We start from the raw sequence: 15,575 nt of genomic DNA, 5'->3' as shown, positions 1-15,575 counted from the left end.
AGCCACAATGATTTACAAAGCAACATTGGTTCTGTAACCTCTCACCAACCTTGAAAGGAAGGTACAACCTCAGGAAAGGGCTGTAAAGCCCCAGGCAGTGGCAGGGCCAGGGGAAGAATACAGGCCTGCCTCACCAGGCAACTTTTCCAGCCACGAAGTCCTACAGTGGTGACTCTGGGGAGGGGAAAGATGAGTCAAGGCCGTAAGGAATCCAACTTGGGCACAAGAGAGGACTGAAGAGGAAAGCCTGCTCTCTAGATGTCCCCAATTCCTCCCTGGCATGGTGTGCTGGTGCCAGGAGGGGCTCCAGAGAGATTTCCTAAGGCTCAAGCAAACCAGGCCACCCAACATTCCCAGATCCCAAAGCATCCAGTCTCCCCAAATCTGGGTGGGGTGGAGGATAGGTCCTAACAGTGCCAGCTGTAGTCTCAGGCTGGGAAAGGAGGCTGAGATCAGGTTGGATTCCCCTTCCCTCAAAAATGTGGCGGAGCTGGGGCACACCCTGCCGCAGCCACCCCGCTGGAGCTTCCTCCCCCCCAGCTCCCAGATCCGCGGGCCCAGAGAAGCCCTCAGGGCTCTGACCTGCGGCGGTGCTGTCCCCGGAGCAGGGACTGCGACTCAGATCCCGCCTGGCTGGAAGTTCGGCCCTCGACGCCCGCTCGAGTCCAGCTCCCTCTCCAGTTCTGCTCCGGGGCGGACCGGGCCGCGAGGGGTGGGTGAAAAGGCGCCGGCGCGCCCCAGTTCCACGGCGGGGCGGGGCGGGGCGGGGCGGGGCGAGGCGAGGTAGAAGCCGGCGCTCAGGGGACCCGCGGAGGTGCTCTGAGGGGACCGGGGCTCGCAAGGTGAGACGCCACGTGCTCGCGGGACCCAGGTGGAGGGAAAGTGCGGTCCATGACTAGGACCCGGCTAGTGCGGCCAAAAGGGAGGGCGAAGAGGGCAAATCTGCTTCCACGGGTCTGCTGAGGCTGAGTGGGAGGAAGACGGAGAGGTGGAGGGGAACGGAGAGGCGCTCCCCAAATGCTCTCCACACCTTTGGCTGTGGGCTCTAAGACCGAGATCCGAAGACCTGGCCAGGCGTCCAAGCAAGGCACCCATCCTCAGACCCTGTTAAGGACTGTGTCGACCACCCCCGGGGGGAGTTCACCCTGACACCGCCGAGGTCTCGCCGCGCCCGCGCCCGCCGCACCCCGACCGCATCGCTAGGTTTGTGCCGGAGCTGCCCGGGGTGCTGGGCCTGGGGGGAGGAGGAGTCTGAGAGATGGCTGCGGTGGGATCTGCACCGGCCCTTCTCTGTGCCAGGCTGGTGTGGGGCAGCGCCGCGGAGCCTGGGGTGAGGTCTGAGAAGGTCGAGGGTGACTTAGAGTGGGAGGTGGAGAAGCATCCGGGACCCGGTTTGTCCGGTTATAGCCTGGTCCTTAAGTGAAGGAGAAGACCAGGCTCGGTGGAAGGGAGCCCCGCCGAGAGAAAGGGCACGCGCTTTCCAGACAGAACGTCAGGACCAGGTGCCCCGATTCCACTCCCGAGGGCGCCACGAGGTTCCACGAGGAGGAGGCCAGCGGCGCGAGCTGCCACGCACGCATTGTTTGGAAGAGGCGAAGGTAGGGAAACCTGGTGCCGCGTGAGTGGCGGGGATGTGGTTGCTAGGGTCGTTGCGGTCCCAGTGGTTTTGGAAGGGGTCTTGAAGTGCCGCCCTCTCCCGGGCCTCTAGGCTAGGGGCGCACTTCCTGCGTCCAACCTGATCAAAATCAGATCGTCAAAAGGTTTGGTTAAGAAACTAAGAGGAGGCAAGAAAAACCCCATAAAGCAGTAAACGCCACAATACCTACAGAAATCCAATCCTTATCTTGGCTTATCTGGATAGTTTGGTTTGTATGACTTAGCACTCCTGGGATCCTTACCTAACCTCAGCTCTTACTGAGGATTCTTGCCTCAACTACTTTTCAGATCTTGTTCTGATTCTCCATTTAATCTTTCCTTCAATGCAACAACACACATACACATGCCCACACACGTTCTTGAAGAGGAAAGCCCTGGACAGGAGTTTCTGACAGGGTCTCCTTAGCCAGCCAGGGCTGTAAACTTTTAATGGGGTCAACCCGAACTGGAGAAATAAACCATAAACCACATTCTGGTAGCTGTGTTATCACCAATTACAGCTCTTGGCGACTTGGGAATGTGACTCACTCCCCCTTTGTAGAGAGAATTAATAGTCTTTACTCTATGGGTTCCAGAGATGGGGGCGGTGGGCCAGAGGCTTCAAGAAGAAACTCCTGTAAAGCTAAGAGAGGCCACAGAGCAGTAAGAAAGCTCATAAGAACTTTGGATGCTGAAGATTGTAACTTGTACTAGGATGAATTTTCTTAAAGATTGGAACTATTTCTTTCCCACTCTTCATACACACATGGGAACCCCATTTCATCCTTTGGTAAGTAGTACTGGGTGACTGTGTGTGGCATACAACTTAATATGAGAAATGCTTCAGTATTTTAAGGGACTTCAGGAAGGGAAAAGGTGTTCCTCACCTTTCCAGGTCAGGAGATAAAGGAGGACCCGAAAGTGTGAGGATTGGCCTGCCTCAATGGGAAAGCACCCCAGTTTTGTCACAGGGGCTCTGATGCAGGGTTTTTGTGTCTCATGTCTGTTACTGAGAACCTCTTTCTTCTTGTGCCTGTATTTCCATTTATATGAACTTGTAGGTGTATGTCTGATTGTATCTTGTGCTTATTAATATCAATATACATTGTGTATATATACCAGTCATGGTGGTGAGCTCAAGGAGAAGCGGGTCAAGGGAAGACTGACATGAGATTATTATCAGATTAGAAGAAATTTTACTGCCAGACTCTCTTGGCAAACCAGGGAGGAAGGTGTTCCTGAGGGAAACTACAAGCTTCATAGAAAAAGTGGGTTTGCTGGATGTGGGGACTTTTCATCTTAGTCCCACCTCTTTATGCAGGAGGCCTATTAGCTTAATAATTATAATCAAATTAAGATCAAGGTCATGAAAAAATAACTTTAAAGTAGACAATGTGAATTCAGGAAGACCTAATTCACTAAATGGAACAAGAAACAATTAATCAAGGTAAATTTCATTCATGAACTATCTTTTTGCTTTAGTCATCTTTAAAAAATATTTTGGAAATCTGGAAATAAGATAACATTGTTCTTCTGTACTTAAAATACAGAAAGCCTTTTGTTAGTGTTTCTTTGAAGCACCATGCTAATAGAGATGTAAAATATTCTTGTAAAATATTTTATAACCTCCCTTTCATTTCTTTTTTTTTAATCCTCACCTGAGGATATTTTTCCATTGATATATACTATATATGAATATATATTAATATATTTTACATATATTAATATTTATATTTATATTATAAAATATATATTTGTATATCTATATAAATATATGTATATATTTTTTAGATAGAGTGGGAGGGAGGGAGGAAAAGAGAGAGAAACATCAATGTGAGAGAGACACATCAACTGGTTGCCTCCAGGACAACCAGGCCAGGTGTCTAAACCCACAGCTGAGGTATGTGCCATTGACTGGGAATTGAACCTGAGACTCTTTGGTCCATGGGTGAACACTCTAACCACTGAGCCAAACCGACCAGGGCATATAAAACCTCCCTTTCAAATAAATGCAGGAATAATGTGACCCTGACCAAAATACATTACACTATTATTATTTGCTTATATTGCAAACATTTGTTTTTGAGGTTCCAGAATGTAACATGTATTCTTACTATTAGCAAACTTGCTTTATCTTCATATCTTACTAACCAAGATTTTCTACATTTTATAGACTTTCCAAAAAATACAGCTTTCTGCCCTAACTGGTTTTGCTCAGTGGTTAGAACGTAGGCCTGCGGTCCAGAGAGACCCAGGTTCGGTTCCCACTAAGGGCCCGTGTCTCGGTTGCATTTTCTCCCTAGCCCTGGTTGGGTCGTGTGGGAGGCAACCACTCGATGTGTCCCTTTCACATCCATGTTTCTCTCTCTCTCTCTTCCTCTCTTTTCCTCCCACTCTATCTAAAAAAAAAAAACAAAAAAAAAAACAGCCTTCCATCAAAATTATAATGGCTTCATTCTAAGTGTCATAAATTTAAAACTCTTAGGCCAATAAACATCTGCTTTAAAATCAATATCACTATCACATATTTTACAAAATAATTTAATCCACGGATTCTTAGTTACTCATCTTCAGTTAGAGTTAAAATGTATGTTTCAGGTTCAATTAAACATGAGCATCATGCTTTGGAGAATCCAAGCACTGGAAGAGATTTTCTGAAATTTTGTGAAAGCATTAAAAATTGACAGGATTGGTAAAAATCCCTTCCTGCCTAGTCCTTAGTCCTATATTGGTGATAAGTTAATGTTGAATGAGAGTATAGCACAGGGCAATCAGGGAGCACAGCTCCCTCTTGTGTTTCAAATAGAAGATGCTACCTGCACAGGGAGGGACCCATTCATTCATTCATTCATTCATTTGATCCACAGAATGATTAGCATATGCAATGTATAGGAGATGCAAATATAGAACAAGGAGATTAGAAGCTAAAGGAGAGAGATGTTCAAACAATTAGACTATAAGGTGATTATTGGGATTATGCAGCTTTGTTAAAAATATAATCAGAACATTGACGGTAAAAACATCCACATAGTCCCGATGGCATTAGAAGAAAGTTCAAGGAGGAGTTAACACAAGCTGAGAATTGAAGAGTGAAAAGGAGTTTGCCAAGAAGGTAAGAGCGTTCTAGGCAGAGGAAATAGCATATACAAAGGCATGAAGGCTTGAAGGAGCATGTCAGATTCCGGGAAAGGCCAGTAGTTCAGTGTGGCTAGAGATTAGGTTGAGCAAAAGATGGAGATGGAAGGGTAGGTAGGACCAGACTACAGAGAGTTTTCTATGTGATGGTGAGATTAGATTTTACCCAGAGCAAGGAGGAGGAGGAGGAGGAGGAGGAGGAGAGAGCCCTGACCTGTTTGGTTCAGCAGTTAGAGCATCTGCCCCGTGGACCGGAGAGTCCTGGGTTTGGTTCCCCGCTAGGGGCACGTACCTCAGTTGCAGTTTATCTCCGCCCCGGTTGGGGTTGTGCAGGTGGCAAGCAGTTGATGTGTCTCTCTCACATCTCTCTCTCTCTCTCTCTCTCCCCCCCCTCCTTTTCTCCCTCCCTCTCTATCTGAAGATAAATGCAAAAATGTCCTTGGGCGAGGGGAAAAAAGAAGAGAAGAAAAGAAAGAAAGAAATAATTATATTTGCTTATTAGAAAAATCATTTTGACACCAGGCAAGACAGGATGAGGCTGAATAAGGGCAGGGGCAGTAAGGAAGGAAATGCATGGATGGTTTCAAGAAATATTTAAGAAGTAAGCTATTCCAGGTATCTGGCTTATTTGATTAATGAAGTGGTGACAAAAAATATCAAAAGCAGCCCAACCAGTGTGGCTCAGAGGTTGAGTGTTGACCCATGCACCAAGAGGTTGCTGATTTGATTCCCAGTCAAGGCACATGCTCAGGTTGTAGGCCCAATCCTCAGTGGGGGGCATGCAAGAGATGGCCAATCAATGTTCTCTCTCATCGATGTTTCTATCTCTCTCTCCCTCTCCCTTCCTCTTTCTCTAAAATCAATAAAAAAAAAATATATATCAAAAGCAAAATAGACATGGTAAATTCAGTTTGTTAAATGTGAAGTATCCATAGAACATCTGAGTGAAAATATCCATGGGATAATTGACCCTTTTGTGTCTAGAGCCCAGAGAGGAGGTCTACCTAAAAACATGAATTTGAGAAGCATAAGCCATGGGGATGGATGAGCTCGCCCAGGGAATCGGGAAGAGTGCTAAAATAAGAGAGTGAAGACAGAATCCTAGAGAACAGAAACATTTAAGAGGGAGAAAGAACTAGCAAAGGAACTACAAAAGACCCAAACTCCATAGGCAGGAGACCCAAGAGAATGGTGTCATGGAGGTCCAAGGAGAAAATGTTTAAAGAAAGAGGGAATTGTTCACAGTCAAATACTACAGAGAGGTCAAAAAGGATGAAAAGCGAAAACATCCCTTTGGATTTAGCATTTGGTAACCTAACGGAGAAGTTGGGGATAGGGAGAGGCCAGATTGCAATGCGTTGAGGAGATAAAGCAGTACAAGTACCAACATAGACTATTCTTCCAGAAAGCCTGGCTATAAAAGGGAGAGAATGAGATAAGATGGTAGCTGTAGGGGACCCAGAAGGTCAAGGGAGAGAGCCCTTTTTCTTTGGGTTCTTTAGATGGGAAACATTTAAGCACATCCTTGAGAGAAGGATCCAGTAGACAAAGAGAAGCTGCAAAGTCACAAAGAGAGTCCTGGCCAGTTTGGCTCAGCGGTTAGAGCGTCGGCCTGTGGTCCGGAGAGACCCGGGTTTGGTTCCCGCTAGGGGCACGTACTTCGTTTGCAGTTTGTCCCGGGCCCTGGTTGGTCGTGCGGGTGGCAGCCACTCGATGTGTCCCTTCACGTCGATGTTTCTCTCTCTCTCTCTCCCTTCCTCTCTCTCCCTCCACTCTATCTGTACAAAAAATGGAAAAATATCCTCGGATGAGGATAAAAAAAGTCACAAAGAGAAAGGGGGATAACTGATGAGAAAGGTGGTGGTGAAAGCAGGCTGAACTGGTGTCAGAGCCCAGAAAAGAGAGACTCATTCCTTTGGGATGGGAGAGTTGACAAGTTAAGAACATATCCTGCCTAGAAGGAGAGGAGAAGGTTGGGAGCTACGATGTTTTGTAGGAGAATCACAGTATTTAGAACTAGAAGGGACCCTTCTAATTGCAGATAAAGAAACCAAAGACCAAGGAAGTTGTCAGTTGCCTTCCTAATGTTAAACTATACACTGAAAACCTGGAACCAAACCCAGAACTGATTTCAGTCCAGTTCTCTCCAAAAAGAACTGGAGATAAATGGAATAATGAAATGCTCCCTCCCTCCCAATCTGGTCGCTTCTATTTATTGATACTATTCTGTGCCAGATACTTTATTTATTTATTTATTTATTTATTTATTTATTTATTTATTTATTTATTTATTTTTATTGTTGAATGTATTACAGATGTTCCTCATTTCCCCCCCCATTGACCCCCTCCTCCCCACTCCCGCCCCCCTCCCACCTTTTCCCACACTATTGTCTGTGTCCATTGATTATGCATATAAGTTCTTTGGTTTATTTCTTCCCACCCCCCAACCCCCTTCTCTTTGAGGTTTGACAGTCTAGCAACCAATTTGTTCTTCTTAATCCCTTCACCTTTTTCACCCATTCCAACCAGCCCTCCTCCCATCTGGCAACAAACAAAATGTTCTTCATACCTATGAGAATGTTTCTGTTCTGCCTGTTCATTTTGTTTGTAGAATCCATTGTCGATAGGTATGTATTCATTGCCATTTTGTTTGTTCATATATTTTATTTTTTTCTTCAAAAAGACCCTTCAACATTTCATATAATAACAGTTTGGTGGTGATAAACTCCTTTAACTTTTTCTTGTCTGGAAAACTCTTTATATGGCCATCGATTCTAAATGACAGCTTTGCAGGATAAAGTAATCTTAGTTGTAAGTTCTTGCGTTTCATCACTCTGAATATTTCTTTTTTTTTTTTTTTATCCTCACCCGAGGATATTTTTTCCATTTTTTTGTACAGATAGAATGGGAGGGAGAGAGCAGAAGGGAGAGAGAGAGAGAAACATCGACCGTTGAAGGGACACCAGCGAGTGGCTGCCCACCCCACCGACCAACCAGGGCCTGGGAGACAACCTGCAACCGAAGTAGTGGCCCTTAGCGGGCAACCGAACCCGGGTCTCTCCAGACCACAGGCCGACGCTCTAACCGCTGAGCCAAACTGGCCAGGGCACTCTGAATATTTCTTGCCACTCCCTTCTGGCCTGCAAAGTTTCTTTTGAGAAATCAGCTGACAGTCTTATGGGAACTCCCTTGTAGGTAACTAACTGCTTTTCTCTTGCTGCTTTTAAGATTCTTTCTTTGTCTTGAACCTTTTGCATTTTGATGATGATATGTCTTGGTGTGGGCCTCTTGGGGTTCATCTTGTTTGGGACTCTCTGTGCTTCCTGGACTTGTATGTCTGTTTCCTTCACCAAGTTAGGGAAGTTTTCTGCCATTATTGTTTCAAATAGGTTTTCGATTTCTTGTTCTCTCTCTTCTCCTTCTGGCACCCCCAAGATGTGAATGTTGGCACGCTTGAAGTTGTCCCAGAGGCTCCTTACACTATCCTAATTTTTTTGGATTCTTTTTTCTTTTTGCTGTTCTGATTGGCTGTTTTTTGCTTCCTTATATTCCAAATTGACGGTTTGCTTCTTGGCTTTACCTACTCTACTATTGAATCTGTGTAAATTATTCTTTATTTCAGTTAGTGCCTCCTTCATTTCTGACTGTGCATCCTTCACTTCTGACTCGTCCTTTTTAATGCTCTTGAGGCCCTCACTAAGTTCATTGAGCATCCTTATAAGCAGTATTTTGAACTCAGCATCTGTTAGGTTGCTTATCTCCATTTCGCTTAGTTCTTTTCCTGGGGTTTTGTTCTGTTCTTTCATTTGGGACCTGTTTCTTTGTCTCCTCATTTTGGCTACCTCCCTGTGTTTGTTTCTGTGTATTACTGAATGAGAGTTATGGGGCTATCTGAGACCAGATGTTCCTTGTTTGAAAGAATTTAGAAGAACCTGAAGCAGGATCCAAGACAGGCCAATCCTATGGTTAAGCAACTGGCAACAGCTTGGGTGGGCCTGAAAGTTGAGTGGGGCGGGGCCTCAGGGAATCACCAGGGCAGGGCTACCAGTGTGAGCCAGGTTGCTGGAGTCCCAGATATGGTGGCTGTCTGCCGCCCCAGGGAAGGGCTCACCAAAGGAACAAAGGTCTCTGACAGCATGTTTGTCCTGGAGAAAGCCCCCTCTCCAGCCCTCGCTCCAGTGCCAAACAGCTCAGTTCTTCCCTGTATATCTCTGGCGCCCCTCGAGCTGCCTCCCCTCCAAACTTAGAGGGAGTGAGTCTGATAAGTGTACAAGGGCCCTTTAAGAGGAGCTGCCTAGGGCTCCAGCTGCCTCAGCCTCCCTGAGCATCAGTTCCCGCTGGTTTTTCCAGCCAGAAGTTATGGGGACTTCTCTTCCTGGCACTGGAACCCTGAGTGGGGCATCTGGTGTGGGACAGGGACCCCTCAGTCCTCAGGGAGGACCTTCCCAGCTGAGGTGTCCTCCTGATTTTTATCTGCCACACGTGGGTGTGGGACCAGCCTGTCTGCCTCCGCCCCTCCTACCAGTCTCGATGTGGCTGCTGCTTTAATTCTGTAGTTGTAGGACTTCCATTCAGCTCGATTTCAGGCAGTTTTGAATGATGGTTGTTCAGTAGTTAGTTGTAACTTGGATGTGGTTGTGGGAGGCCAAGATACCGCGCTTACCTACGCCGCCATCTTGACCGGAAGTTCCCAGGTACTATTCTTTGCACTTTACATACATAATCTCATTTTATACTCACAATGAACCTATGAGGTAAACATTATTATTATCTCCATTTTTAAATTTCTTTTATTATTTATTTTAGAGAGAGGAAGGGAGAGGGAGAGAGAGACAGAAACATCAATGAGAGAGAACATCTCCTGGCTGCCTCCTGTTCACCCCCACCGGGGATCGGGCACACAAACTGGGCATGAGCCCTGACTGGTAATCAAACCAGCAACCTCTTGGTGCATAGGTCGATGCTCAACCAGTGAGCCACACCAGCCAGGCATCCCCATTTTTAAATAAAACTTTTTATAAAGGTCAGGTAACTTGCAAGAGGCAGAGGTGGAAATCAAACACAGAGCTACTTAACTCCAAAGTTTATTCTTTCACTATATCATTTAACAAGACACTACCTGGTCAGGCTATAAAGCATGGAGCCTCCTGGACAAACCAAGGCCCCAGTATAGATCACACTCAGGGAAATGAGCTGAGTTGGAATCATTGATTATAAGATGTTTTTGTTTTGTTTTTTCACATTTTGACATCTCTGAAATTGAGGTGTATCTTACCAACAATGGCTATCATGGTTTAAACTATAGTCCCTTTCTTTCTTCCTTTCTCTCTCTCTTCTTTCTCCTTCCTTCCTTCCTTCCTTCCTTCCTTCCTTCCTTCCTTCCTTCCTTCTCTCTTTCTTGTACATAAAATAATAACATGTCTTGTAATCCATTCTGTATGGATTTAACAAAACACAGTAAGTTCTGGTACCATTTCCCAATATCCATCTACAAGGGAACAAACTAGAGTCAATCTATTTCTGAGATCAGGGAACAGGCAGAGACGAACTGAGCCAGTGTTTGAGCTGAAATGAGGTCTGGGAATTTAAGTCAAGGAGAAAGGCTGCGGTTGATGATGTGTGCAGTAGAAGGACATCTGGCCCCAGCGCCGTGCCTGGTGGAGGGCAGGTGCTCCTTCAGTGCTCACTGAGGTGAACTCGATTCAGCTTGATTGTTCTGGAGTTACCAGAGCAGGAGCCAGGCGCTTGAGAAAGCTGGACAGACCAGTGTGGGCAGGGCCAGGTCTGGAAATCAGCCCTCGGATGTTATAGTTAGATTATATACTTAGCAGAGCTGTCTGGACTTTGTTCCTTTGGGGACTGAAGAGGAAAGCCAATCTTTTTGTAATCTGTACTATCTTTCACCCTTATACTTTCACTTGATAGTAAATATAGCTCTTTTTATGTTCTGCAATCTGTCTGCTTAAGCTGGAGGCTTGAGGGAGATATAAATAAATAAATAAATAAATAAATAAATAAATAAATAAATAAAATTACGTTTTTAAGACTGTCCTGAAGGAAGCAGAGAAGCCTCCAGGGTAGTGGTGGCACTGATTTAGGGGACCTGGAAGTTAGGAAGGGAGCATGGGGCCACAGAAACTGATTACCAAAACCCTCATTCTCTCACAGGGAGATGGATGGCTGAGGGGCAGTGGAATGACAGTAACAGGGAAGTCTGGTGGGCTCCAGAGAAAAGGGCCCTCATCTGGTTTATTCTTGGCTGTATCTCCAGCACCAGGAGCTGTGCCTGGTATACAGGGCATCAGTAAACATCTGTTCCTGTTGTACAGCATCTGCCTCCCCTGCACAAACCCACCAAAATGGCTGCTTTTGGACACACATTCCCCTTCTATGCTGGCCCCAAACCAACCTTCCCAATGGACACCACCTTGGCCATCATCGTTACAATCTTTCTGACTGCACTCATCACATTCATCATCATCCTGCCTGGCATTCGGGGTAAAATGGTAAGAAACAAACCCAGCCCTGGAGACCCCAACCCCAGAGAGACCTTGGCCTCAGGGTGAGGGGGCCATACTCTCTTACTACAACCAGACTCAGAAAAGAGGCTCCAGTCCTGAGAAAGCAACACCCTACCCCCCAGCAGAGAACTCCTCCACTCATTGATTCAACAGATGATTATTGATTACCTATCATGTGCCAGGCACTCTGATCTCAATTGACTGAGTAACCCCAAACCTGGAAAGAGGAAGGGTGGATTTGGAAGAAGGGTGCTCCTTCCTAAACCCACCCAACCTGTTATGGCTCAGAGGCTGTTCTGGCTGTTTCGGGTGGTGACCAGCTTATTCATCGGAGCCGTGATCCTGGGTGAGTGTGAAGCACAGCTGTTCCAGGCAGTGCCTCCGTCCCATCTGACTCTCTCAGCAGCCAGTCTGGCCTCTCCTTGTTTCCCCATAGCAGCTTCTGCTTCAGGGTGGTCTTCCAGACCCTGTCCACATGCCTCCCTCATTATGGCCATATCCCCTACTTTTACCCTTGCCCAGAGGGGTGCGGGCCCTGGGAAACCATCCTAGATGCGTCTCTCCAACCTTCCTAATATTTTTATTCAGAGGAAAGCAGGTAAAAATGAATGTCTGTGGGGAGAGGGCCTTTGGAGTCTGGAGGGAGGAAATGGGGAGGGCTGCTTGCTTTGCTTTGAGAACCAGGCAAATGCAGAAGTGAAAAGTCTCTAAGTTGAAGCTGTGTTTGCCCAGCATGGTTTATTACATTGTTTTCCTCCCCGAGCTGTTTGAGTAGCTCTTCCTAAATGGGGAGAGGAAGGGAAGGAAGGTGTAAGAGGAGTATGACCAAGGGAAATTAGGATTCTGACCCATTTATTCATCTCACACATTGTTGGCAAACCAACCATGAGCCAGATCCTAGGTTAGTTAATGGATATACAGGATATACAATTATAAGCAAAACAGACATGGTCCCCTTGTAGCTCTCCCACTGACTCTAGCTCAGCAATGCACAGAACTCTCCGAGTTCCTGAATGTCCAACTCCCCAACCCCAGCTGTGAATTTCAGTTCTGAGTGGTCTGTGGGCCAGGTCAGCACCAACACATCATACAAGGCCTTCAGTTCCCAGTGGATCAGTGCTGACGTTGGGCTCCAGGTTGGGCTGAGAGGAGTCAACATCACACTCACAGGTGAGGAAGGCTCTTACCAGTAAGGGAGGGAAAAGCTCTGCTCTGTGTCTAGTTTGTTGCAGTCCAAAGAGCTACTGGATAGGGGGATGGTAGGAGGGGGAATTCCCAGACCTTGGAAACCACCTTCTGTTCACTGAGACAAGCTCCTGTCCCTCGACCCATTGTGGTGAGCCCCTTACCCAGGCAAATGCCCCCCTCTGGCCTTTGGGTCCCTGCTGAGCACAGCTACCCCATGTCCCAGGGACCCCAGTGCAACAGCTGAATGAGACCATCAATTACAATGAGGAGTTCACCTGGCGCCTAAAGGAGAACTATGCTGAGGAGTATGCAAGAGCACTGGAGCAGGGACTGCCAGACCCCGTCCTCTACCTGGCCGAGAAGTTCACCCCAAACAGCCCTTGTGGCCTGCATGGCCAGTACCGCCTGGCAGGACACTACACCTCGGCCATTCTGTGGTGAGGGTGGGATGGAGGCCCCATAAGTCTAGACCCAGGAACAGAGTTTTTAGCCACCTCTCCTCCACTTACCTGGCGATCCCTAAGAGGCAGGCTGGCATCAGTCACCACAGTACTCAGTTGGGAAGCCCAAGGCAGAAATCCTTACCTCACATCTTTGGGGTATCCTTGGGTCCCTGAGCCTCCACCTGGAGCCCTCCAGGTAGAGGAGCCTGGGCCAGCCTTCACAGGGTCCTGGCTCTCCAGGGTGGCATTCCTCTGCTGGCTGCTGGCCAACGTGATGCTGTCCATACCTGTGCTGGTCTACGGTTGCCACATGCTGCTTGCCACAGGCATCTTCCAGCTGTTGGGACTGCTCTTCTTCTCTATTGCCACGCCACTCACCCCACCCTGTCCTCTGCACCTGGGCACTGCTATGCTGCACTTTCACCATGGGCCTGCCTTCTGGATCACACTGACCACAGGTGAGGTCCAGCCCTGAAGACAGGCACTGGAGAGCTCAGGACCAGGGATCATCACGTTGATGGGGTTGAGGGTCCGAGGGCCAGAATGCCTTTCCATTCTTTAAAGCCCCATCCTTCTTATATCCCTCATCTCTAGGTTTTCTCACCCCAATTCCATCCCCCCTCGCTCTTTGTGTATGCCTACTCCCGTGTCTTCTTTCTTTCTCTGTCATGTCCCTCATCCCCTAACTCTCTCTTTCCTTAACTCTTTCCCAAATCTTTGAATCTCATATCCCCACCCACTTTCCCCAAACACTCTTCTCTGTGTCCCCCATTCCTAGAACCCTTCTCCCTTCTCTGTCCATGCCTCACATAGCCTTCAAGTGTCCTGCTGTTTTATTGTCCTCTCCTGTCCACGGTGTCTGTGCCGCATGCCCTTTCCCAGGCCTCCTCCTTTGTGCCCTAACCTTCCCTCAGGGGTTTTCTGTTTTTAGATTCTCTCTCCTGGGGGATATAAATGAAATTGCATTGGGCTTCAAGTTCAAAACTCACAACCACCTCTCTGAGCCCAAGTTGTGTTGAAGCAGGGGTGCCAGGCCTCCCTTACAGTGTTCTGATGCTCTTAGAAGAAAATGTCCTTGGGAGGGTGTCACCATCACTAAACTATCACTATCGCCTCATTCCCAGGACTGCTTTGTATGCTGCTGGGCCTGGCCATGGTGGTGGCCCACAGGATGCAGCCCCACAGACTGAAGGCTTTCTTCACTCAGAGTGTGGGGGAGAACCCTGGACTGGAGTGGAATCCTGAAGAAGGGGGACTCCTGAGCGCCCGCTACCGGTCCACAGCCGAGAGTCCTAAGCCCCAGTACATTTCTCTGTCAGAGGCTTCCTCCCAGGAGGAGCACTCCAAAGTACCTGACCCTGCCCTATAAGTTTCTTCTCCCTAGTAGCCATCCAAACTTCCAGTCTGATTCCAGGCCTCTTTTGAGCCTTATAAAACCACCAGACTGCCCACAGAATGGATTGTATCAGCCCTCCAACTCTGGTCTGTAGGTGGAGCAGAAAAAGAAGACTCAGTGTTAACAAAACAAAACTAAAAACCTAAGGTGCTGCCCTGGCCAGTTTTCTCAGTGGATAGAGCATTGGCTCCATGGACTGAGGGGTCTCAGATTCGATTCTGGGTCAAGGGCACATGCTTGGGTTGCAGATTCGATCTCTGGCCCCAGTGAGAGTCGTGTGGGAGGCAACCAGTTGATGTGAGAGATGTTGATGGTTCTCTCTCTCTCTTCCTTCCACTCTCTAAAAATCAATGGGAAAAGTTCCTCGGGTGAGGATTAACAAAGACAAAAACAAACAAACAAAAACCTAAGGTGCTGAACAGATGTTGGGGCTCCCCGTAAACTCTGTCACATGGTAAGACCAAATGTCTCCACACAGCAACCCTGCCTTTCTTCGATGCTTTGCCTGTTCAGGGTTCCATTTATTGAAACCTAGCTTCATCCACACAATGATGTGCAGCAGGGAGCAGTTACAGTGTGATTCTGTGGTCCCTCTCATCCCTCTGCACCTCTTGTTTTCCTTTCTCGTGGGTCCCCTTTGCTCTTCCTTTACATTCCTAGCGTGTGTGACCTCTTGGTACAATGAAAGAGAGCAATGGAGGGAGAAGAAACCAAACTTCTCACCCCGGGTCTAATATTAACTAACTATGCCACTTTCTCTTTGAGCTTCAGTTCTCAAATTTGCCAAATAAAATTGTAAGACTTGCCAAAGACCTAAAAAATAATCCCAGGATTTACATTTTTATGCCTTGCTGATATCTACCTTGGGCTTCAGACACCATTCCCTGGTGAGTAAACTGAAGTTAGTGAATAAACTTCAAACTCCATTTCCTCCTAGCTCACTTAGCTGGGCCAGCGGAGGAGGATACCAGTGGGTGGGTCAGTGGAGGGTGAGGTGCCTGCCTGGTCACTGTGCCCTACCATCGCCTGGGGCGGCTCAGGAAGATGCTGGCTCTGGTAGGTTCCTCTCTGGGCTCACTAGAGGGCGTCCGTCTCCCAGATCTCTACCTGGGTTATTCTGCATTCTCCAGATCAAGAGAATCAGGGTTCTTGGCAAGGCAGAGAAAGAGAATGTTCTACGGCTGTCTCCAGCCCAGCGAAGTTTCCCAAAGGCGCGTGTCCCCCCAAAACCTGGAGAAGCCATTGAAATTAATGGAA

The 15,575-nt window shown here is 47.5% G+C and overlaps 2 protein-coding genes across 2 annotated transcripts in view; one reads left to right on the top strand and one right to left on the bottom strand.

Moving 5' to 3' along the window:
- Positions 1-663, bottom strand: part of DUOX1 (dual oxidase 1) — a 32,900-nt gene extending 32,237 nt beyond the window's left edge. The window contains exons 1-2 of the mRNA XM_036281824.1: positions 583-663; positions 50-174 (exon numbers count right to left, since the gene is read on the bottom strand). The gene's annotated coding sequence lies outside the window, so the exon portion shown is untranslated. The remainder of the gene's footprint in view (positions 1-49; positions 175-582) is intronic.
- An 825-nt stretch (positions 664-1,488) lies between these two features.
- Positions 1,489-14,431, top strand: DUOXA1 (dual oxidase maturation factor 1). The gene is made up of 7 exons (XM_036269001.1): positions 1,489-1,598; positions 11,100-11,276; positions 11,580-11,637; positions 12,327-12,461; positions 12,703-12,916; positions 13,163-13,380; positions 14,047-14,431. Exons 2-7 carry the CDS (start codon positions 11,130-11,132, stop codon positions 14,289-14,291), a joined length of 1,017 nt encoding a protein of 338 aa, XP_036124894.1. The 5' UTR covers positions 1,489-1,598; positions 11,100-11,129; the 3' UTR covers positions 14,292-14,431.
- Positions 14,432-15,575: the final 1,144 nt, after the last annotated feature.

The sequence above is a fragment of the Molossus molossus genome, unplaced genomic scaffold, assembly GCF_014108415.1.
Source record: "Molossus molossus isolate mMolMol1 unplaced genomic scaffold, mMolMol1.p scaffold_m16_p_1, whole genome shotgun sequence".
In the NCBI taxonomy this organism is placed as follows: domain Eukaryota; kingdom Metazoa; phylum Chordata; class Mammalia; order Chiroptera; family Molossidae; genus Molossus; species Molossus molossus.
This window is presented reverse-complemented; position numbering and strand designations above follow the sequence as displayed.